Raw genomic sequence first — 24,826 nt, forward strand, 5'->3', positions numbered from 1 at the left:
GGTCTCTAAGGCAGGAAAAACTTAAAAAAGTTTCCAAAAAACTTTAAAAAAATTGAAATAATTATTAAAATTTTGCGTGTTTGATTGCAGTAACATATAGATCACAATCGGTCAAGAAAGTAATCACGTCTTGCAAAAGCCCTTCATCAAATTTTACAAACGTCAATTCTATTCGGGTTATATTCGAGCCAAACAGGGGGCAGAAACTGATCGAAACAAAAAATTCAAAAATTGAAAACAGGTGCTAAAAATCTTTAAAAATAGCCTCTATAATGCTAACGTCTATTCATTAACATTGTTTTAAGCTTCAAAAACGTTCCGTTGCGCCCTTAAACTAAAATAAATTGAACAAACACAAAAAGTTCTGAAAAAAACTTCCTTAAATAGCTAAAATTAATAAGAAGTTGTTGAAACTTGTGATGTTTATAACCTCAAAAACGTATCTGGGTCATTAAAACAATTACCCAAATTTAAGACCTAAAACTGTTTCATTGGTGCCTAAAAGAAGATAACACCTTATGAGCAAAAAATGCTTTGACTCTGGTGATGAACCCCGAAAATAACCAAGTTAACAAAGAATTAAAGAAAATTGACAAAAATAAGGTACAATTTTGAATTTCAGAGCTCAAAAACAAAGAAAACTGACCTTTTCACCTTGAATTTAGGCTTTACAGCATTTTCAGCAAATTAAACACCAAAAAGTCTACTAAAGCCAGCTGAGGTCGTCTATTGCAGCTTAATGCCCGCCAAGCTTCACCTGTTTATCCCGTTTCAAAACCTCAAAGTCATGGAAAAAAGGTGTGAAAGCAAATTACAAAAGAAGATCACCAACACAATCAAAATTCTTCGGATTGTAAAACATTGTCCCCGTACTGCAAGAGCAGAGTATTCCAAAAAATACTCTTTTTTTCAATTACGGTAATGAATTACCTGGTATATTCTTAAACTACTGTCCCGATAAATTATTTCTAACTTCCGATTGTTAGGAAATGACGAAGTAAAACGACAAAAGAACTCACAACTGTTGTAAAAGTATTTTCAAAATGAATTTCGATTAGCTGTTTATGTCATGGAGCATCACCAGTCTGGCTGCTACAATATTTCCTTTATTCAAAAAGTTTATCAATGTCATAAATTAGCTTTCGCCTATAAAATCGAGAATAAGCAACAAAACAAACTTCTAACAGTTACTGAATAAAACCGACAACACTAAACTTTGATTAAAAAATTGAAAAAAGCTGTAGTACTTTAAGTGCATGAAGGGAGAAAGAACTACAGCCTACAAACATTTACATTCAAACAGAAAATATACAATGTTTTCAAAAAATATAAAAGTTTAAATTAAAAAAACACTACTAGTATAAATAAAACTAGTAACTAAGATTCAATAAAAGTATTTACGCTTGCTGAAGACTGGTATTGCCAAAAACGAAAAAGATTCCGACATATTTTTCCTCTAACAATCAGCTTAGCCAATAAATAACTCATTATCATTGATTTGATGACCTAAATGAACTTAAAAAGACTTCATTCTGAAAAGTCACTGTTCCACGTAAATCTTTACTTGGAAATCTGTTGGCATAAAAGCAATTCAGTCCGAAGATTTTTTGAGCATTTTTTCTTTCAATTTGAGAATGCAATAAAAAGTTGTCTGAAAGGACAACCTTGGAACAAGAAACAAAGTAGAATACTCAATCAAAGATTTCTACAGACTCACATCAATTAGGATCAAGTACCAATTAGGAGACGCGAAATAATTTCAAGCATTTTACAAAAGAATCCCTTTCCAAGAAAAACTATATACAAGCTATTGAATGACCCAAATCTGCTGGCATGGTCAACTTTTAAAGCCACATCATAGCCAGTTGTCAAATGTCTAAAGAACAGTTAGTCAGCCGTCCAATTAACAGAACCAGAACTTGATATGTGGAAGCTATTATACATTCGGAAGAACGGAATATCACATCAACGTTCAGCCCATTACCATTAAAGTAAGGACACTATTCTAGTAAGGTAACATATCCTATTGAACTGCTCTCGAGCGACTGGCGAGCAGGTGACTTCGTTATTGGCCTTATGTTAGACTTAAGTTCATCTGATAGTGGGGGAAGAAGTAGAGAAAGGGGGCGGTTGATTGAAGGTGTTTTGAGCAGAGAAGGGGTGTGAGCGCGCGAGGTCAGAGATGGAATGAGGTGGAGGGGGCAGGTGGCTAGAATGGTGTCTAATCCACAAAAAACTTCCCCCTCACACAATGATTTGGTCCCCAGCTTAGTAGGCGTTTGGCCGTTACGCCACCCATACACACAGGCTATTTTAACACAGTAACGTTTTATATAATAACACATAATTTGTAAGTGGGGCATAAAACGATTGTGGACTGAAACAGAATAGATTCACTGATTTTGTCGTCTTATCAGCTGCTTCGGCGAATTGTACACTCAGAAACTGCTAAAACTCTAAGAGAACTGCTCGTTGATTAAATTATCTCCTGGTTTTACCCGTTTTTGAGGACGAAAATTCAAACGACCAGACAGTAAAAACCATTTGCAGAAAAATCGGTAGAAAAAATCAAAATACACAGTCGCTTCGCTTTGTTGTTGATAATAGTCGCGCTAACCTTTTAAAGCAATCAATGAACCTTTCCATTAATTTCTTATTTGCACGATTACATACAGCTCAATTTTCAGCTAAAAAACCTCCACAAGTCTTTATTCGTGAAAAAATACCCGAGTTCTAAACACAACTTCAATCGGAAAATTTTGCATTTTACATGCAGTTTTTCAAAAGGTTGTTAACAGCATTCAATGGAATGCCGTTAATCACGAAAATAAAGATGGCAACATAGTAGTTCAAATTGTAGATCATGGATATCACTACTGGCGTTTTTCTGTGGAATCGTTTCCATGTATGCGTATTTTTCTTGTTTCTGGTAACACGTGAAACTGCTAGCAGGAACAGACGATCCATTTACCATTTGAAGTATCACAATCAGTGGGAAAAAACTGATAGTACCACAGAAAAAACGAGATAGTACCTAAAATCAATTTAAGCTGATGAGATATAAAACTACATAAGTCATGTATGTAGAAAAAATAGCCTGCTTTTAGGAATTACATAAGCAAAACAAGTACTTCAATACAAATTAAAACCTTTGTACCGCATAGTAAAATCCGCTGCTGGTTTGTTTTTTAATAAATATTATCAACAACTGACTTTTCCAGATCCACACAGGTCGTAGCATTCATAGAATTGAGATGAATGACTTTTCATTTCAGATGGTATAAAACCAAAATCACGGCATCGCCTGCGCTTTACTTCCCAATTTTTCGCTGCAAAATTTGCAGATCTTCAAGACCTTGCCTCTTCCGTCGAGCTTTCAGGACCTCGAACTCATTATATGATCGCATTAATCCTTGTCTGGGGGTCAACTTGTCATGCTTATCAATTCAGCTCGCAGTTTCTGCAGCCTCTCATTTTTGTACTCTAACTCCCGTTTTAAGTTGGCAATTTCATCTGACTTTTGCGTTCCATCTTCCCGACCTTCGAGTTCATCAGATTTGTCCTCTTTGGTTTCATCTTTCTGCAGCGCCTTTCTTGTTCCATCCGAGCTAAGATAGTCATCGCTGAATCCTAACAAGAAATTCTGGGCATCCTCTTTCTCATCTGGGAAAATTGTCTTCAATTTAGAACTGTTAGTCTTGATGACTCGGAAATGATGCACAACGTCTTTGAGAGCAGAGTTGAACTTTTTTTGCTTGACAGCAAACACCTCGACATATTCAGTCGAACTGACCTTAAAAAGAGGGCCAATTGGTGCACTCAAATCAATATATTTCAACTCTCCTTTCTATACTAATAATCAGAACTATAATAATCACTAGATTAAATATTGCAGCAGAATTTCAATGGACACAGGAGGAAAAAAGAATAAGTTCTGAGATTTTTAAAAGTCAGATCGTCACAGTTAAGCGTTTAATTCTGTCCCAGGGCTCTTCTCTCATTTCGATAGAAGAGTATCAAGAAACTTTCAAGTTTCATAACAACACAATTCTGAACTGCCCATCATAAAACTGACTTCAAAACAGAATAGATCATATATCCAATTATTATTAGCATGTTCGTGTCTTTCACATTATAGCCCCCCAGCTTAGTGGTCATATGACGTATAGCCCCCAATAATGGTAATTTTAGCATAATGGGGGAGGGCTCTAATTTCATGGTGTTGTGGTATAATGGGAAAGACCCGCATGTGCGTTGCATGTCTAGGTCTCGAAAAGGCTATTTTCAACCAAACAATCGACAACTTACGTACCTTTGCGGTTGGAGTTCTTAAAAGATATAAAGCACTCATGTACGCTTCACTCAATTTGCGACATGAATTGTATCCCTGACAACTGAGCTGATGAGAACCAAATGTCGCATCAACGACCGTGTCATTGTCGTCAGAATCCATTACAAGAGATCCTTTTCACAAACAGAAATCTGAAATGAGCTTCAACTCCAGAAATTGTGTCAATTTTAACATTAGATGCATCAATAAAGATGTCATAAGTTAATAAAATTTGCTTATTTAGGAACTATCGTACATGAAAAATTCACAAATGTGAAACATAGCTGGCAGATTGCCAGAAAAAAGCCGCAATAGCTTCGTAGATCTGCAGTCTAAAAAAAACAGCAAAAATGACAGACCAAAAAAAATGTCTTTTCATTGAAGGCTAATATGTTATATTTTGATTAAAAATCTGTATAAGTTTTTGCTGCCTCTATTAGCTGCTCTCAAATAACCTTCATTTACAGTGACGCACACCCATTTGAACTTATCTCTTTGAATTAAAGTAAATAAAAGTCAATTTCAAAGTGAGGAAGTCATTTTTGAGAGTGAGGTAAGTCAAGTGTGACCAAAAATTTAATCACGCGCATGAACAAAAAACTCGCTCCACTAAGATTGAAAAATGACGTCACACATGCAATTCAGTTGAAATTGCATGAACGAATGAACAAAAATCAGATTTGAAGTGGTTGTGACGTCATATGGTCGTAACAAAAATCGCGACGACGAAATAAAAAAAAACATAGCCGGAAGAACTCTGCAAGCGACAGAACTTCACTAACAAAACCGTAATTGCAACGGAAGCCACTAACTTTTGTATTAAACCATTAACTCACTACCTTTCCAGGTCTGCTCTAAAAATTGGTGAAACTTAAACCACTGTCAACAAGAGAAACAAAACGCAGCAAAATTTTATATTATTGAAAACGTTTGGTAACGTTAAAAAATCCAAAATAATAAAGGTGGTCAAAAACCTGATATTCTGAAAAAGCTGACAAGGTTATCGATAGCCCTCAAATAATTCATGATTCTAATCTGAAAAAGATCGCGAAAGCAAACGGCAGATAATAATTTTAGAAACTAAGTTAAATCTTTTCAAAAAAGAAAGCTCAAAATTGAGAATCAGAAAACACCTATAATTACACTTCTAATCACTGCGTTAAGACAAAAAACAACACACACCTGTTCCTTGTTGTACATAAGCTAGACAACATGATTTCATACAAAATCAAAAACAAAATTCATCATAGAAAAGACATAAGCAGCATAATAACCGTTTAAATTAATGCCAAGGCCGGAAGAAAGATGTAGTAATTAGTCATAAGTGGACATCATGGAAAAAGCTTGCTATCAAACTCTCAGTACTGCCTTAAGTTGAATGATATCAATTAAAAATCAAAGAAATGACGAAAATCTAAGAAAGCTGAAATCATTCAATTTTTACTACTAAAAACATAACCGACTAACGTCGGGCAAATTGCTCTCAAACGACCGGCGAGCGGTTGGCTTCGTCAGTAGCTAGCCACGGGGGGCGGGGGGGGGGGGTGCACCGGGGGCTGATGGTGGGGGACACTGGGTTGAGGGGGGGGCGGGGGGTCAACAGGGGGGGGGGGTGTCTCAACCCCTTAGAACCGCCCTTCACACCATAAGTATAAGTATAAGTCTCCAAAACAGTTTGAGCTGAAACAGAGCTGAAAGGCTCTAAGAGCACTTAATGCCCGCTGGGCGCTACCTGTTTATCCCGTTTTTGAGGACGAAAAGTCAAAAGCGTCAGACGAAAAATCGGTCAAGCGAAAAATCGCATAAAAAAAAGACCAACAGGACTAATATAATTGCTACAAACTTCGTTTGAGAGCAATTAAAAATCAATATACCGAAAATAAATTTAGGTGCGAGGACAAAACTAGAACGATACTAACTAGAATGTAAATTTGGGCACAATGTAAGGAACACCGTAACAAAAAGACATTCTTGATTTTTGAAAGTTAAAAATCGATTTTAAAAATTCAAGAAAAACGAACTCATTTCATTGTTCAGCATTCAAGACATAGAAGAAATAACTAGTCATCCAATACAAAGATCTATCCTCCTGAAAAGAATTCTGGTTTTTCTTATCTATCCACAAAAAATAAGAAAAAGCAGAATTCATAAATACGAAATATTGAAACATTTTGCAAAAAATGGTCAGAGAACTTTTCAGTTAAGACTGCATTTATGAAAGTTTTAACTGTTTTTGCAAAACTTAACGCCTAAAAATGATTGAATGTTTATTGAAACGAAATTAAAGTCCCTCATGTTGCACAAAAAAACTATTTCTAGCAATTACAGCCAAAATACAAACTTAAAACTGACGAAAATCGAAAAAAAACTACCAAAATTGGATTAGCATATGTAAAATTTTATGAAACAAAATTGCATCGAGGCAGAAAGAGGCGTTGAGTAAAAAATTATCAACGAGAAGTTGCCATATTAATTGATTTTTGACAAAAAGACGGTTAAAAGATCCAAAAATGAAGAAATTAATATAAAAATAGCCAAATTAACTAAAAAATCAAGAATTATGTGCCAATTTTCAACTTTAAACGCATCTTCAGGCTCTGCAAAACACTGTTGTATCAATTTCCGAGGTTGACATTTCAATATAGTATCGAATAAAATTTATTTCTACAAGAAACCAAATTAAAAGCCAAAAAATTGGGCCCCTTAGATGGAAAAACGGCTAAAATGTGCAACTCAGTCAAAAACTACTTTTCAAAGTCAAAAAGTCATTAATTAAACGCAGCGCATGATCAAAAAACTTCTCTCGCTTAGCAAAAATTTGTTCACCGAGACAGCTTTTCTCCCTTTCGCTTTTAGGTCAAAAGGCCGCGTGAACAAATCACATCTACTTCCTGTAAAAAAAAAAAATGCCGGAAGAATTCCGGAAACGACTCGAATTGAAAATCCACTTAAACGCCATCCACCTACTCATCGAACAAAACGTGCCTTCACTAATTTATGATTATCTTGAAACAAAGTCATGAAACAAAAAAGTAAAAACAATAAAATCAAATCTGTTAAAAATATGATAAAAAATCTGATCAAACTTTGTTATAAATTGAGATCCCGAAAAAACTATCTCTGCCAAAATAACTTCATCAAAACAACTAGTACTTACAAAAACCACATATGTGAAATTTGAAAAAAAAAATACTTTAGGCTAAAATTATGAAAAAAAAAGCTCCTTAAAAACAACATTCACTGAAAAACCGGAAAAGGTTATTAATTTTTTTAATATTTCAAAAACATATAAATCCAAAGAAAAATTCCTTTCAGCCAATAGGGTATCCAGATGCTCGCAAAACAATAGGCAAGTCATAATAGGCAAAGAAACTTAGCTAAAAACAGAAAAAAACCGAAAAACTGCAAAAAATTAAGAAAAATAGTTCCAATTTTCGCCATTTTTTTTCTCATATTTCTCAAAAAAAATGATTCTTACCAACAAAACTGTAACCAATTGTTATCATAAAATTGCTCAAGTAGAAGGGGTTTCATCGATACCCATTTGAGCCAGTATAACAAAATAGTCGTCAAAAAACGCAAAAATTATCCCGAAAATCAGCAAAATACATTAAAAACCTCCGAATTATCATAAAATTCATATGAATTTCCAGAAACCTTCAAACTACTACCGAAACCAGCCTAAAATTAAATCAAAATCATAACCAAACCCCTTAACCAAAATAAATAAAAAACTGCTTTAAAATGCCGCACGTGAACAAAAAATTGTCAACAGTCGGGGTCTAAGAACCGCCCTTCACACCATAAGTTTGAGTCTCGAAAACAGTTTGAGCTGAATGCTCAAATGCGTCAGACGAAAAATTGGTCAAGCGAAAAATCGCATTAAAAAAGACCGACAGGACTAATATAAATGCTACAACTTTCGTTTGAGATCAATTAATCATATAGCTTATAATCCACTGAGAACGAATCTAGGGTTGCAAGTGAATAATATTGCAAAATTCAGTAGAGATTTGACATACATGAAATAAATTTCTGGCGAATTTACATTAGTTATCTGAAGGAGTAAGTTCATTCAAACTTTGTAATTTGTAATCTTGTTTCCAATTAAGAACGATGTTTACCAAAAACTACAATTTGAAAAATGAACACTTTGTCTAACCCTAATTGCATGAAACAAATTATATATCTGAAGTACACATGAATTTTTGTTGGTGGAACAAAATTGAGACCAAATTGCACATCGAAATATCAGTTTCCTTATAGTTTGTTACTGTCATAACACACAAACAGTTGAAAAAAGTTAGTCGCCTCTTGGAGCGAACTTTGCTTGATGACGCAACTTTCTCTTGGTTGAACCCAATCCTTCTCTAGGTCATTGATTTGGTTAAAATGAACAGAACCGAAAACTTTCTAATCATCCATAATGGCAAATTATTGAGCTCCGAAATAAGGACAAACTTCAGAAATTTCAACTGGAAGTCTCGAAAATTCGATACGGTTCTTGCGATTACGTACAACGATTACGTACAACTATGCTGACGTAATACTATGCCGACATTTAAGAATGCCGAAATTCGAACTGATTAAAATGCCGAAACAGCCAATACCAATTAATTATCAATTAAATGCTACCGGAATTTAATTCCGAAGCAACCAGGGCACGTTGATAAGTAGTTCGGTTGTGACAGATTCATAACAAGTCCCATGGCCCCTGGGGCATGGTCATGGTCCGTAATTTCCACTCTTTGCTTTGAATTTATCTCCCTCCAATTATCTTGCCTAATTTATAAAAAAATCCGAAATCTCATCACCTTATTTGTGATTGGTTCAGAATTTTTCACCTCATTTGAGTTAAAGTCATCTCATTGGTTTAGGAATTTATCGGGTGAAAAACTGAATAAACTTTCGGCACTCTTATAACCGGGACAGTTATACGTCGGCAGAGTTGTGCATCACCCTAAACTATTTTGTTATAAAAATAATACCACACCTCTCGTCTCCACGCTGCTAACACTTTTCCATAGCAAATGTAATGATGTATTTACAGAGACAGTGTGAGAACTTTCATCTCCACTTTTCAATTCCACATTTTTTTCAAATTTCTTTTAATTTAAACTAATCTGAAGTAACAATATTCAACATATAGTTAAGTCAAGGTCCTGCTATTCAAAATTCTCTAAAAACACATGGGCCATTCAAATAAAGCACAAAAAATTGCGCTTTGATCTGAGTTTTATAACAAAACAGCCACCACTTCAGCTCAGCTGCTCAACATTATGGGTGAGAGAGAAACGCAAGTAGGGCTGAAAGAATTGACTCATAAAATCTAATCCTTCGAGACAAACTAATGCATGAAAAGACACACAAGACTGCAATAAGTAATAGCTTCAAACTTTGCTCAAAATTTTTTATTAACGTTCTCTGTGAACTAATTCAAGAGAAGATATAAATAGCTATTCAACCATACTTTAATTCAAAAACGACAATAGCCACAAAACTAGTCGCACGAAAAAGTTTACCCTTTTTGCTTAAATTTGTACAAGTGAACTATTTAATCTTTGCATGAAAAGCAACGTTTACAGTTTGATACTTCGAGCACCTCGAGCTTGAGTAGGATCAACATTAGGTTTAAATGATAATTAAATTAAGTTTAAGATCAACAAAAAATGCCACCAGAATTTAATCCAAAGCAACCAGGAAAAGTAGATCAGTAGTTCGGTTGTGACAGATTCATATGAAATCCCATGGAGCGCAGAGCTATGGCCATGTTCGGCCATTTACAATCTTTGCTTTGAATTTATCCCGCTCCAAATATCTTGTTAAAGTAACTAAAATCCGAAATCTCACCTCTTGATTTCTGATTGCTTCAGAGAATTTTTCCGCTCGTTTGAGTTAAAGTTAGCTCATTGATTTAGGAATATATAGGGTGAATAATTGAAAAAAATCTTGGCACTCCTTTAACGGGCACAGATGTTGGCATTGTTGTGTGTTACCCTAATTTGCGAAATACCATTTTACTCAACTTTTTTAAAAAGTTTGACAGCTAAATCTGTATTTAATTCTGATTCAATAATGGGACTTCAAAGCAAAGTCAATAATCAACGCAAAGCTGAAAATAATGGACTTGAAACAGGGCAGTTTTTGTTCTACCAAAATAATACCACTATTCTCGTTTCCTCGCTGCTAATACTTTTCCACAACAAATGTAATAATATAATTATACAGACAGTGTCAGGACTTTCATCTTCACTTTTCACTCCAACGTTTTGCCAATTTAAATTAATCTGAAGTAACAATATTCAACATATTATTAAGTCAAGGTCCTGGCATTCAAATTCTTTGAACTTGAATCATGAAATTCTCAAGTAGCATGCACCTCGAGCTTGAGTAGGATTTGGGCAATATATTCAATCAGACGGCTTCAAATTATGTTATCAGACCTAACATAGGCTATTCAAAAAATATAAAGTGCAAAGAAAAATTTTGCGCTTTTGATTTGAGTTTTAATAGTAAACAGCCCGCTCAGCTGTTCACCATTATGAATAAGAGAGGGAAACACAAGTAGGGCGCAAAAAATTGACTCAAAAAATCTAGTCATTCAAGACATAATAATGCATGAAAACACACACAAGACTGCAATAATTAATAGCTTCAAACTTTGCTCAAAATTATTTATTAACGTTCTCTGCGATCTAATTCAAGATAAGATCTGCATATCTACTCAGCCTTAATTAAATTCAAACAACTCACACTACACTTATTGTAAACATTTCAATCTGGGAACTGTAAACAGTAAAAAATTATATATATTCGATTACTCAAAGTTGTTTAAAGACAAAATCATGGTTAAAAACTCACTGAGTTCGCTAAATATTGGATAGTTCAACCCAGAATAAAAAATCTAGAAATTTTTTAAAACTGTCTTTTTACTTTTCATGTAATATAAAACTCTTAACTGATTTATAGTTACCTGTTTAAGACAGTTAAGTGAAAATGTGAAGCAGTCACTATTATATTTGCGCTTTCATCAGGAAAGTAAAAAATTCAAATCAACAAAAGTAGAAAATCATAACTTTACGTAAATATTTGCTTAACATTGCACTATACCTTGTAACACTACGTTTTAATTTTGAAAGGGTTTACGATGACAAAAAAAATTTTGGAATGGTTCTTTAAGGGTCATTCAAAATAAGAACAAGAAAAATCCTTGAAGAAAAAAAAATATTTATAGGCTTAAAATTAATTTTATTCTCGTACTGTTGAGTTGTCTCAAATTAACTAGCAGTCCATTTGGTCTCATATCCCATTTAAAAGAAATTGTACAGGAGTCCTTTAAATTATCCATTCAATTAATAACCAAAAGTAATTTCTTTTCTCATTATTACTGCAAAAAGATGTTCAACATATCTTTCATGTAACTAACGGTTCCATTTGACTGTTAGTTGAATTGATGACTTAAGCTTTGTAACAGCATCAAATAGAAAACTATGAGAAAAAACGCAGAGAAAATATTTTCAACGTTGCTAGTTTCTTCGACAGACATTTCTTTTTCACTTTCAAATATAGGTTCTCCAAATGGTCTAAAATTGATTTCAACACGAAATCTCTATAGACCAGAATCAAACAGCGTGAGTTAATTGATGTCCAAAAACGTCACTTTCAGTTTAAAAATTTTCGTCGATTTGTAACACAAACATCGAAAAGAAAGAAAATTGTACACAATTCAAAAATGTACAAATATAGAACACATGAAATAAAAAAAAATTTGGAATTAACTTCCTGCAAAAGAGAAAAAACTTGACATGATATTTGACCTTCATTTTTAATTGAAATTTATTGGTTATGAAACAATTTTTCAATGAGTGCTTTTTTAAACTTCTGTGAAAATATTTTTTGTATTACACAATAGTTGATAACGCAATTGGTTTTTCATCTGGTAAAACTAAATCAACATGAGGGTTCCGAATTGTTCATTGTTTTAAAATAAAAAGTCGCATTTAAGGTTGCTACAGAAAACTTCAGCTGGAGTTTCGAAGAATTGATTGTCAGAAGAGCTTTTCGTCTAAGAAAAAAAGGAAGTTTATGACAAACTTGAAGCGTATGCTAGAACATTATCGGCTACGCAGTCTCGCGCGAGCCCTTTGTTATTTAAATAAAATCGGTTAACTAAGTTTAGATGATCGCTTGAAACGAGCAGCAATTTTTGCTTCCACCATATTGAATACGATGCAGTAAAAGACGTAAAATAAGATAATGTAAACATGATGTAAACATCATTTCTTCGGGTGGGGGGGATTCTGCTCTAACGATAACAATTGCCCTCCTAAATACGATGAACACCTGACATAAACACACCCCACTCCGACTTCAAGAGCAAGAAATTACCAATGGACCTTCAGACCACCGACATGTGGAACCTAGATATGGCTACTGTAAATTGATCTATGAGGAACATATCCCGATTCCAGTTCGTAGTTGTGTACGATTATTTATCTTTGAAAATATTTGGTCCGATAACAAATCCAATATTTTAATTACTCGGCTTAATTCACAATGAATCTAGTACAATTTAGAACTATCATATTAGTTGTAGGAAATTTTGTAGCGGTTAAAAGGTAATCTGAACGCAGTTCTAGCTTTACATCGAGTGATCTCAAGCCATATGATGAAACGGAAAATTTGGTGTTCTCCTGGGGAATGCATACACGCTTATTATTGCTTTAAATCAAGTAAAAACACAATTAACAAGTTAATTGAGCTGAAAAACATACAATAATTAGCCTTAGACAAAAACTTAAGACAATTCTAAACAATAGTAAAATTTAGTTAAGTTGTTACAAAATTTTTGCTTAATGATAGTGAAGTAGCTTCGTTTGACTGGCAATTATTTTGAAAGATCTCACTGCAAACGAAAAGTCCTAATACAGGAATTAATACAGTTAAAAATTAGATTCGAATTGCACACGTTTTTCATTAAGACCTAGCTATCTTTTCTAATAGGCATTGGAGTCATTTTCAGATCTGTAAGAGTAGTTTAACACAAACTCTGAAGCCTGTTGAGAATTGGGGCCATCTATCTATCTATCTATCTATCTACTAACACATTTAAGATTATATAAAATCTGTGTAAAGATATCAAATAGTCTACCATTGAAGGGGGTTATTTATCTCTTTGTGAAATGGGGGGGGGGGGGGGGGTGGTATTTTAATGGTGGGTATTTAACACAAATTCCTCCATTTACCAGCCCACTGCCATACTCTCATTACTACCATATTTCAAATTATTATACCTGGGGGAGGGGTGGTCTCCCCGTTTATTCAAAACTACAAGTTGGATAACTAATACCACATTAAATCCCTCCTCTGTCCTTTAACAGTTCCAAAATGGCTATAAAAAACTCAAACAGTTCAGATGTTTTAGACTGTAATTAAGCTACTTGCGACAATAGAAAGTTTTCGGCTTAACATTATTGCAACTTTTGACTAAAAACATGTGTAAACATAAAAAAAAGGAAAAGCTGGTTATTTTTTCATTTAATAATAAAAAACCCCTCATGCGTTCATTATGCGATAAGCGATCACATTCAGCTAAAAATCAAATTGCTATGACCACAACCTTTAGAACTTGAACTGTGCAGCCTTCCTTCGAGTGGCTTCTCAATATCATTTGTTCAGTTCAAGAAGCAATTATTCTGGGATGTCTTTTTGACCTCATCAAAAGCACACACGCCCCCTTAGATCATTTTTTTTCTTTTGATCACATAGAAGGAAATATCTAATCAAGGTACAGGAAAACCTGTAAAGGCTATTGATTTAAGCTTAACTTAGGCTAGGTCAAGTGTAATAATTTTTCATTGAAATTCAACCATCGTGCTAATTAGAAACCTGAATTCACAGGAAATACAGAAATCTAAAATGCCCATAATTTTGTCTCGACCTAGACGGATCAATTTTCAACAAATATTCCTTACGTATTATAAGCAACGTTGAATTAGTGTAAATTTGTTAATTTCAAAAATTTCGCTGCATCATTAAATTGTAAGTTCCGTTCGTGCATAATTGTATATCTAAGCGTATGAAATGCGAACAATATGGGGTGAAAACGGACGTGGGGGGGGGGGGGGGGAGGCAAAACAAAAGGTCCAAATTGGGGCCAAAGTCAAAAGCCTCTAGTCTGAAAAAGTTTAAATTTAAATTTCAGCTGAATTACACAATTTGTACAACGCACAAAACACTAAGCCGGATTCAGATTATCATTTCATGAGTAAGGTCAGGTCAATATTGAAATTGACTAAGGCACAATCAATAATTAAGCACGAAAGGGTCAGCTAGGACTATAAAAAAGAAAGACGAAACAACAGTTTACACAGAGTAATTAAAATTCAAAAATAGCTGCGACAAATAATCAAAACAACATTCAATCAGAACACAAATTTCATAAAGCGGTGTGGTCAAGACATAACAGTAGTCATTGAAAGTGAAAGAATCGTAAGCTCAGAGTCGATATTTAAGCTTAAATTCTCGAGACAGAATTCTGACCGGGGAATATTTCTTAGGAACTTCAGTACCTAGATCGATGTCTTCTGCAACTGAAACTTCAATAACTTCAGTTATTTTAGGTTTGTGCTGACAAGCAGGTTGTTCGGACAACTCCAAAAGCTTTTCTCGTGAATAGAGTTTAAGTCCATTTTTGTTTTCGACTGTTTCATTGGAACTAATTCCAGTCACATTTTCATCTTCAATTGCAGCTTCGGTATCTTTTTTGTTAGTAGTATTACCAGAATTAAAATTGTTAAAATTTTTGCTTGTAGTTTGTCCACGCCGATTTATTGAGTACTTTGACGACCTTGGCGATCCAATATCTCTAATCATTTCACGCAGAGACGTAAAGGTCGATTTGCTTTTCACGTTTGTACTTGTTTCCGACCGCTCAAGCTCAGTTCCTGCATCCGTTGTAATCGATTCCTCATTCATATCGCACGTTTCTTTTTTGATAGAAATTTCCAATTCATTTGATTCAATTTTGCCGTCGTTATCATTAAGAGATGAAAATTGTCCGTCGGCAGAATTCATGTTTTCAGGTCCCTCATTAATTTCTGATTCAGTAACAGTAATTGAACTACTGTTCTGTAATTCAATGGCAGCTTTTGCAAAATTCAAAGACTTGTTGGTACTGCTTGAAGGAACGCTCAGCTCTGATTTCTGTTCAGTACTTTCTATGTTTGTGCCGTCCTTTTGACCTTTACCATGAGGCGAAAAGAGACTTATTGAACCAGACAGAAACTGTTGAAGTTTTCTTGTGAAGGAACCTTTATCACCAGCAGTATCATTAATGCCCATATTACTTTGCTTAGAGGATCTAGCTCGATCAGTGCTTCCTTTCGAGTTGCATGGTTTCTTCTTTCTCGTTTTTGGAGGTTCTTCTGTTTTCTTGTTCTTGGAATTTTCTAGAATTTCTGATGTCGTCATTCCCTTGTAAGAAGTGCTCGCCCCCACAGGTGTAACTGCAAAACCCTGGAAACCTTCAGAACCTTCGGCGTTGACAGGCGGTTCCAGAATCACTTCTGAAAACTCATCCTCTGCAAATTTTTCTGGCTCTGTTAAAGTTTCAGTTTGTTTCTCAGTTATGTTCTCCTTATTTTCCTCGCATCCATCTCTGTTCTCATTATCCACCCCTGACTCACCTACTGGTGTAACTTTTACTGTATCGAGAGAATCTAACTGTGGTGGAGTTATGTTTACTACATTCTTAAGTGGTTCTTGATCTTCTGAGTCCATTGTCACACCAGCTTCTGCATTTTTCACTTGTTGACCAATTTCAGGAGCACTATTTTCTAAAACTTTTTCTCTTTTCAATTGATCGCTGCTCTCCAAGTTGACTTCGGCGATCACATTAACTTCGCAACTGGCCATGATCAAGTTACGTCTCAAGACAAAATTAACCTGAAAAAAAAACGAACAAAATGTTATTTTTCTGAACCAAAATTGAGATCCAGATCCAATCACCCAAGAATTTTTTTTAGCTTCAATCTCATGAAGTGAACAAATAAATTATTTTTTTTTGCGTTTTTTCGCGATAATAATGAATTCGGGTAGCCTGTTAAGAGGTGCAATATATATCATTTTAATGATAATATATCACTATAATATTCATGATTTTAATGATTGAATAAAAATCAAAAATGGTGTCAATTGAGTGCCATAGCAGTGAAAAGCAACAGCACTGAAGAAAACAAATCAATAGATCAAATTCCATAAGTAAACGTCACATTTTCTTCATTTGCGAGAACGCGTGAGCTTTGAACTGAACTACTAACTACTTCTAAGCTTTAATTAGTTTAACTTTTACGTTTGACAACTTATTTTGACAGATTGGTGAAAAAACCGTGTTTTTTTCCAGAAAAAGAGAAACCGTTTTATCCTTATTGAAATATCCTCTTTTCTGCACTTTCTTCTATTGGTGACACCAAAACCCAATTTACAGTTCAATGTTGAGTTCAATGTTCCAAAACTTCAAAAACAGCTAAAATTTCTGTAGCTATTGTTGATATAGGGAGTATTTTTTACCTATAAAAAAACAACAATGTTTTTCACCCAGATCGGTTTGGATATTTAACTTGATGAGCGTGGATTTAGGTTGTCTTTTGCTCTACGGTTAGCCTAATTGTTGTGATAAACTTATTAAATAGTTTCAGAGATGAGCCAGCGAGGCATGCCAAATAACCCTACCAAAAAACATGTAAACCTTCAAGAAGAGCGTTTAGTTGACTCAGTAGACGTGAATATGCCTCAACTTAGATTCCATTATCAATCACCGCTGCAAACACCAGTCCCTAAACCTGAAAAGAAGAGAACGAGAAGTGAATTGAGCCCAATAAACGAAAACGGTGATCTGGACATATCAAGTTTCATTGATGAAGCAGTAGAAAAAATTCTTCCAAAATTTTGATGAGGTGAAGTTTCAGAAAGCAGGCTATCGAAGAAATGATTGAAAAAGTGTTAAGTCGTACAAAGGAGGAAATTGTAAAAGCAAAACCAGAAATCAATTCAGCAACAGATTCCATTCGAGAGCAAATGAGGTATCAAAAAGATACAGACATTGAAGATGTTATCAGAAACAGAAATGCTAGAGAACTACAATATGGGAAACAATTTGCGAATAATGGGAATTTCAGAGCGCACAACAACTGACTCAATTAATCGCACGATTTGGGAGTCTAGCGATAGAACAATAAGCAAGGTAGTGGAGTTGTCTTCCGATATTGGAGTACTATTGGATAAAAAAGATATCTCGATTACTCGTCGTCTTCCATCCAATAAGAACGAAAGACCCATAGAAGAGTAAGCAAAGTCAAAATTTTAGGAAACAAGCAAAAGTTGAGAGAAAATGACGCAACCAAGAACGTTTAAATTGTTGAAGACCTAACAAGAGCCAGGCTAAGGTTCCACAATTTGATGAAAATTGACACAAGAACAGAATCGACATGGTCAAGATAGGGAAATTTGTTATACAATTGGAAAGACAATAATAAACTACATTATGTTCGTCAACTGTATGAAGGAGGTATTGAGCTGGAAAACGAATTACAGGATGTACAATTCTGCTATGATAGTCAATGATTATAGCAATTAAAGAAAAAGTTACCTAAAACGAAAACTGATCAGCTCTCTCTAACAATTTTTCATCTTAAAACTAGATCATTTGTAAAACATTATGTGGAACTGGAGTCCAAACTAGTCTACCTCGAGACACCCCCTGATATTCTTTGTCTAACAGAAACCTAGCTTAAAGATAATATGACACCATATTGCTTCAAGTTATCAGGCTATAAAACACTCGTTTCTATAAAGACCCTACCGCGGAGGAGCTTTAATGATTCACTGCCGGGAAGCAAAAAAATTAGTCGCTGACGAACAGTACAACTTAGATGAAAGCATTCTGATCAAAGTAGACGAAAATAAAAAATACTACTTCATATTGGTTGTTTACAATCCTCCAAAAAATAATAAAATTGAAAATTTGAGTTTCTTGCACGCCTTGAAGAAACCTTAGAAACTTTAAGTAAAAAAGACTGCAGCGTTATCATTTGTGGTGACTTCAATATCAACATTTTAAAAATAATCTAACAGCATCCTTTTTTGGTTTTAAAAGTAATGATTTCGAGCTGCTAAATAGTGATCCGGCACGAAATTCAACTTCTATGGATTCCTGTACCGACCATTTTATAACAAAAAAAGCGGAAGGCAAGATGAAAACTCACAAAGATGAAAATTTTTCAGATCATTATCCAGTTTCCCTTGAAAATGTTGCCAAACATAGCTATTTTAAACCATAATTTATTTTCGAGAAATCTCGAACAAAATCTACAAAATCTCATGTGAAGTCACAGATGTTTTGTTTTACATTGAGTCATCAATTGCAAAAAATTGAATTAAAGGGTGAAATGAATATATGCGTCAATTCCTTCCAACAGTGTTTTCAGCTGGTTTTTTTATCACTACGCTCCTATGAAATTTATTATCACAAATCAAACTTGAAGCGTAAATGGTTAACTAACAATCTAAAATTTTAATCAACAAAAGAAATAAGACACATGGCCAACGGTCCAGAGATCGAAATAACGTCAGTTTGTGCAAAAAGTTTTTACTTTCGAGATAGCGAGTTGAAAAAGAGCAAAAAACACAAACGAAATAACTATTTAAAAAAAATTGCAATCTGTCTGGGTGACACGAGGAAAATTTTGAAAAAAATAAATGATCTTCAGGGCAAAAACGAAAGGTCAGATCAAATAGCTATCTTGAAAACAGAATTCGGACAATTATAAAATCTATTTGATATAGCGCCAGGAAAAAAAGTCTCTTCTCTTGGAGAAAAACTCGTCAATTCAAGAGTTCAAATTCCCTTAAATAGCAATGCTTTCAGTCAGCACACTAATTTTTCAATCTGGTTCTATGATACCAATGAAAAGGAGCTTTCTGATGTCATTGATAACCTATCAAACAAAACTCCTTGTGGTTTAGACGACGTATGTTCCAAAGTGATAAAGTCTTGTAAAGACATAGTGGCTCCCTATCTACCAGAACTGGTTAGTATGTCATTCAATCAGGGTATTTTCCCTACTGCCTTGTTCATCGCAAAGATTTTCCTCTTTTCAAATGAGGAAACAAAGCTTGCTGTAATGACTACAGGCTCATCTCTTTCAATATGTTGGGGCAAAATCTTTGAAAAATAGCTTACTCCATGATCTATAACTATCTTCAAAGCAACAATCTCTTACACAAGAATCAGTTTGGTTTTGAGGCGCAAGCATTGCAAAGTTGATGCCATTGCCGAATTTACGGAAAAACTAGGAGCGCATAATGATAGAAAAATAACGGCAACTGTCTTCATTAATCTAAAGAAAGCTTTTGATACAATTAACCATGAAACCTTACTTAGAACGTTTGATCTTTATGGCTTAATGGGTCCTTGTAAAAATTGGATGAAAAGTTTTTAAGCAATTGTACACAGTGTGTTGAATTAAATGGGGGAAGATCTAAGCTGTCTTATATAAAATACGGCGTTCAAGGTTTAATTCTATGCCCTTTGTTATTCACAATATTTAAAACTACCTCCTTAAGGCATGTAAAAGCAGTAACATATTTCTGTTTGCTGACGATACTAACATTGGCGGCATTAACTGCTCCGAAAAAGAGCTGGAAGTGGATCTAGCTAGTGTAAATACTTGCCTGTTACGCAACAAAATAACACTGCGTTTAGAGAAAACGGTGCATGTTAATTTCAAAAATGTGACTCACGATTCTAGTTAGCTAAACATAGGTGGATCGTGTCAAATTTCTCAATCGCACTGCACGTACTTAGGATTTGTTTTGGACAATAATATAAAGTTTTATTACCATATCGAAACTGTTCGTAAAAACTCAGTGTTCAGTGTAGAATTTTTATGCAAATTGAGGCACCTACTTCCTAGAGTTTTCTTGCTGAGGTATTATGATACAAACATCAAACCCATAAATTAGTATGGAGTTTTCGTTTATGGATCTACATCCCTGAATGCATTAAAGCCTATTCTAATTGTTCAAAAAAATTTTGCGTACAATCAATTTCATGAAAGACGAGCATGTTAGTAAACTTTTTGTCCAGAATAAAATTCTTTCGGTCTATTAACTGTACATATATGAGCTACTGAAATGTGTTCTTCGTTCTGCTGGAAAATTACATTCTGATGAATATATGAATAACCTCTATAAAAATAAACGAAACCCCCGTTTAAGGCGCAGTGCTCGAAAAAATTTTCTAAAATTGCCTTACAAGTCAAACAGTTTTAATAAATGTTCGTAAGCCTATAAAGGAGCAACTTGCTGATTGAAAACAGTGTTCTTGAAACATTTGTTGACATAGATAATGCCACATTTTAAAAAAAATGTTCATATTATATTCTAGGCAATATACACTTAACTGACTTTGTCTTAAGTCAGATCAAATACCTATGTTGAAAACAGAATTCGGACAATTAACAAAGCTATTTGATATAGCGCAAGAAATGAAGTCTTTTTCTCTTATGTTGGAGAAAAACTCGTCAATTCAAGTGTTCAAATTCAATTAAATAGCAGTGCTTTCAGTCAGCACACTAGTTTTTCAATCTGGTTCTATGATACCAATGAAAATGAGGTTTCTGATGTCATTGATAACCTTTTGAAGAAAACTTCTTGTGGCTTTTAAAGACATTGTGGCTCCCCCCTATCTATCAAAACTGGTTAGTATGTCATTCCATCAGGGTATTTTCCCTACTGCCTTGTCCATGGCAGACATTTTCCTCTTTTCAAATTAGGAAACAAAGCTTGCTTTAATGACTACAGGCCCATCTCTTTTAATACGTTGCGGCAAAATCTTTGAAAAAATAGCTTACTCCCGGATCTATAATTATCTTCAAAGCAACAATCTCTTACACGAGAATCAGTTTGGTTTTGAGGCGCAAGCATTGTACTGTTGATTGCATTGCCGAATTTACGGAAAAACTAGGAGCGCATAGTCATAGAAAAACAAACGACAACTGTCTTCGTTGATCTAAAGAAAGCTTTTGATACAATTTACCATGAAATCTTACTTAGAACGTTTGATCTTAATGGCTTAGTGGGTCCTTGTAAAAATTGAATGAAAAGTTTTTAAGCAATCGTAATTAAAGTGTTGAGGTAAATGGTGTAAGATGTAATCTGTCTGATATAAAATCTGTCTGATCAATCTTGGACTGTTACAATCCAAAAAGAATTCGGATTGCAATCAGTCCGTCTTTTTTTTGAAAAAAAGATCTTTTTTACTAATAAAGAACAGAACATATCAAATGAGAGCTCAGGAGTGATAGGTCCAACTGGCTTCCCAATCAGCTCCAAGCTAATGCATTTAATTTTTTACTTGAAAGTTTATGATCGTTTCTACTTTTAAAAACAATTGATTTCTAAATAAATAATGGCTTAATGAACTTTTCCTCAATTTTTTTTTAATTTTGTCAGCTTGCAGCTTAGTGTCAGCAAAGAAAGAATGCTTCTTCATTCTACTGATTTGCAATTTAGTCTCGATTGCGTTTTTAAGCCTGAAACTATTGTTTTCTGGCTTTGATACTACTAGACTCCAGATTATTTTTTGTTTTTAGAAATTTGCCAGTTTTTCACGTTTTCTAGTCACATTATAACATTACGGACAGTTCTCATATCACATTATTAGCGTTCAAAATCAAACACAATTGAACATATTAAAATCCTTAAAGAAATAGATTATCGTTTTAACGGCCTAGAAACTTCTTTCTTCAAGAAATTAATTTTTTAATTAATTTTTTAATTTTGTCTTTAACTGTCATTTTTACTTTGTCATTTCAGTTGTATGAAAATTTCTGTATAGTGACAGGTTTTACTGGCTCTTTATGGAAGAATAGACGAGCCGATATTTTGATATTAGTAGATAGCTGATGGCTTTCATGTCTTTGAAAACAATCGTTTTCAAAAACTGAAAATAAAAAACTTTTTAACTTCGCAAGTTTGTTTTTATTTTTCTTTCTGGTACCTAATCTCGTTAGTTACAGGTCAAATATGACATTATGGGTGTCAAGGGAAGTTGTCAAAAGGGATTGATGTCCCAAAATCTAATTTTTTAAAGAGTGCGTTGACCTTACTGACTTCGACACCGGTTTTTCACAAAAAAAAACTAATTTGATTTTTGTCATGTTTGACGTTCTTTTTATAGAAGCAAGAATTATTCTGGATAATTGCAGGTCTCAGAGAATTCCTTCGGATGAATAAACAACCCTATTTAAATACTTCATTTTGTAATTAATGTTTTTCATGACTTGGGATATAATTTTGTTTCGAAAAAAAATCATAATAATTACACACTTTTGCCCTTTTCTCATTTTTGTCTACTTGTAACCCAGTCTCACTAATAATTGGCCAATTAATACATTATCGGTGTTTGAAGAAGGCGCAAACGAATATATTTTGAGGGCCGAAATATGGCTTGACGGTTTTGACAGCATTTTCTGGCAAGTTTCAATTGAATTTTTGTTTGTTGTTTTTTTGTTCTTCTTCTTAGCCGCTAAAAGAAATGAATAAGGACAGGTCCTAATGCCGTTCTATAGAAACATTGGTAATCGTAAACCTTTGGGATATTTTACTTGATTTCTAATGGTTTTAATTACTTTGAAGCTAATTGTTTAAAAAAAACAAGCGAATTTTTCAACTTTACTGTTTTCGTTCTTTTTTGTCTAATTGCTACCAAACCTTTTTATGGACTGGTCCATATCTTTTCTGATGATTTATAAATTATTTTGTTTAGTTTTAGGTTCATCTGAGGGTATGTTGACTTTGTTATTAAATTTTGTTTTTTAAAACGGACAAAGTTTTTGATGTAATTAATGTTTGTTGTTGTTGTTGTTTGATTTTGCTGTTCGTCTTGAATCGCTTTCTCAATATTGGCATATCACAGCAATTTAATGCTTCATTTTTTACTCCACTGAGTTATTTGCTTTGGAGGCTATCTTATCGTTCATACACAACTTTTTTGAAAAACACTTGGGCTTTTTTGGGATTCCCAAAAAATAATTTGGTAGACAATTATGCCAAAATTGTGGATGGGCGTGGTCGGAAACTTATGTGCCATCGCACATTGCTGAGCCGCCTTGTTTATCTTCTCAAGTCATTGACAGATATTCTCAATATGCTGAAAAACGGACAAAAGAACTTATTGTATATGAAAGTTTCAAATTCGAATAGGACAAACAAGCAATTGAGAGCATAGAAATAGTATAATATAAGCAAACTATACAACAATGGCTCTACATGGGACTATCTGTTTCCATTGTCTCTATCTGTTCACCACCACACCCCCATTCCAATTAATGAAACTATCACGATTGCAATGAACATTCCAACTCATCATATGTTCAGTGCTGAGGTAAAATAATATGACGAGTTTTTTTAGTTTTTTAAATTCTTTCTTAAATCATTCTGTTTCAAATAACACCAATTAACTATATATCATCTCCATCTCTTTCCCCTCTCATCCTCCACAATAAAAGACCATTTATAATCAGGTGTAGTAAGACAAAAATGGTTAACAACAGTATTGGAGAGTTACATGATAGACGTTAGGAAACAGATCTCAGTATCATCACATAGAACCTGAGGTTGACCAAACTTGCTAACCACAAACCGGTTCAAAATGATGAAAGAAAAATTGATGTCCAGTAATGCAATTTTTAGGTGCTGTTACATAGTAAGATAATTGCTATAGAAAACCACATGGCAATAAATCGTTAGCAAGTTCAATTTAGTGGTCAACCGGGACGTAATTGCTATAAAAAGAAAAGATATTTAATTTATCAAAATATAAGGCAGCTTCTAGATGACACACAGACGGAGCCATCGATCAAAAATAAACCAATGACGATAACTCAATTCAAAGCAACGGGAAAATTTAAATAGGAGCCGCTTAAGCGATGGATATATTGACGTTCCCTATCCGCTCATAAATATATTAATATTGCTAGCGCTTACATTGATTTATTCTACATTTAGTAAATCTATCTATCAAGTATTTGAGCGTCATGAAAATTTAATTTAAATAAAACCCTCCAAAATAACCGCAATTACGTCTGTGATTAATCAACATTCAGAGACAATGTCTGAGCAGAGATGAACCTGCGGTCAAATAGTGAACAATGAAGTTCAATTAGAGCATCGTCTTCAACATGCCCAAATAATGTTCATCGATAAAAATAAACCAATTCCAGGGCATCAATACAAAATGTTAGCGAAAAGTATCAAAAAACTAATTTTGTAGAAAAAGTTCTCACTGAACTGAAATCGCCCGGCGCGCAACTACGCAAAGCATGAATCAGGAGTATCAACAAAAACTAAGGCAGATTAAATTGAAAAATGAAACCAATTTTGGCGCAGTTTTGTTTTGCCTTTAGCACTCAAAGGCCGCCAATAGAGCGTGAA

General features: G+C 34.1%; 1 protein-coding gene across 1 annotated transcript; it reads right to left on the reverse strand.

Annotated features, from left to right (window-relative positions):
- Positions 1–3,028: 3,028 nt before the first annotated feature.
- Positions 3,029–4,478, reverse strand: LOC142352978 (uncharacterized). The gene is made up of 2 exons (XM_075405145.1): positions 4,313–4,478; positions 3,029–3,793 (listed from the first exon to the last, which is right to left on the reverse strand). Exons 1-2 carry the CDS (start codon positions 4,451–4,453, stop codon positions 3,425–3,427), a joined length of 510 nt encoding a protein of 169 aa, XP_075261260.1. The 5' UTR covers positions 4,454–4,478; the 3' UTR covers positions 3,029–3,424.
- Positions 4,479–24,826: the final 20,348 nt, after the last annotated feature.

Source organism: Convolutriloba macropyga, chromosome 14 (genome assembly GCF_964194025.1).
Source record: "Convolutriloba macropyga chromosome 14, txConMacr16.3, whole genome shotgun sequence".
In the NCBI taxonomy this organism is placed as follows: Eukaryota; Metazoa; Xenacoelomorpha; order Acoela; family Convolutidae; genus Convolutriloba; species Convolutriloba macropyga.

Coding starts and splice junctions, on each gene's coding strand:
- LOC142352978 (XM_075405145.1), bottom strand. CDS start 4,453: ATGGATTCTGACGACAATGACACGGTCGTTGATGCGACATTTGGTTCT. Junction 3,794..4,312: donor TAAGAACTCCAACCGCAAAG/GTACGTAAGTTG, acceptor CCTCTTTTTAAG/GTCAGTTCGACTGAATATGT.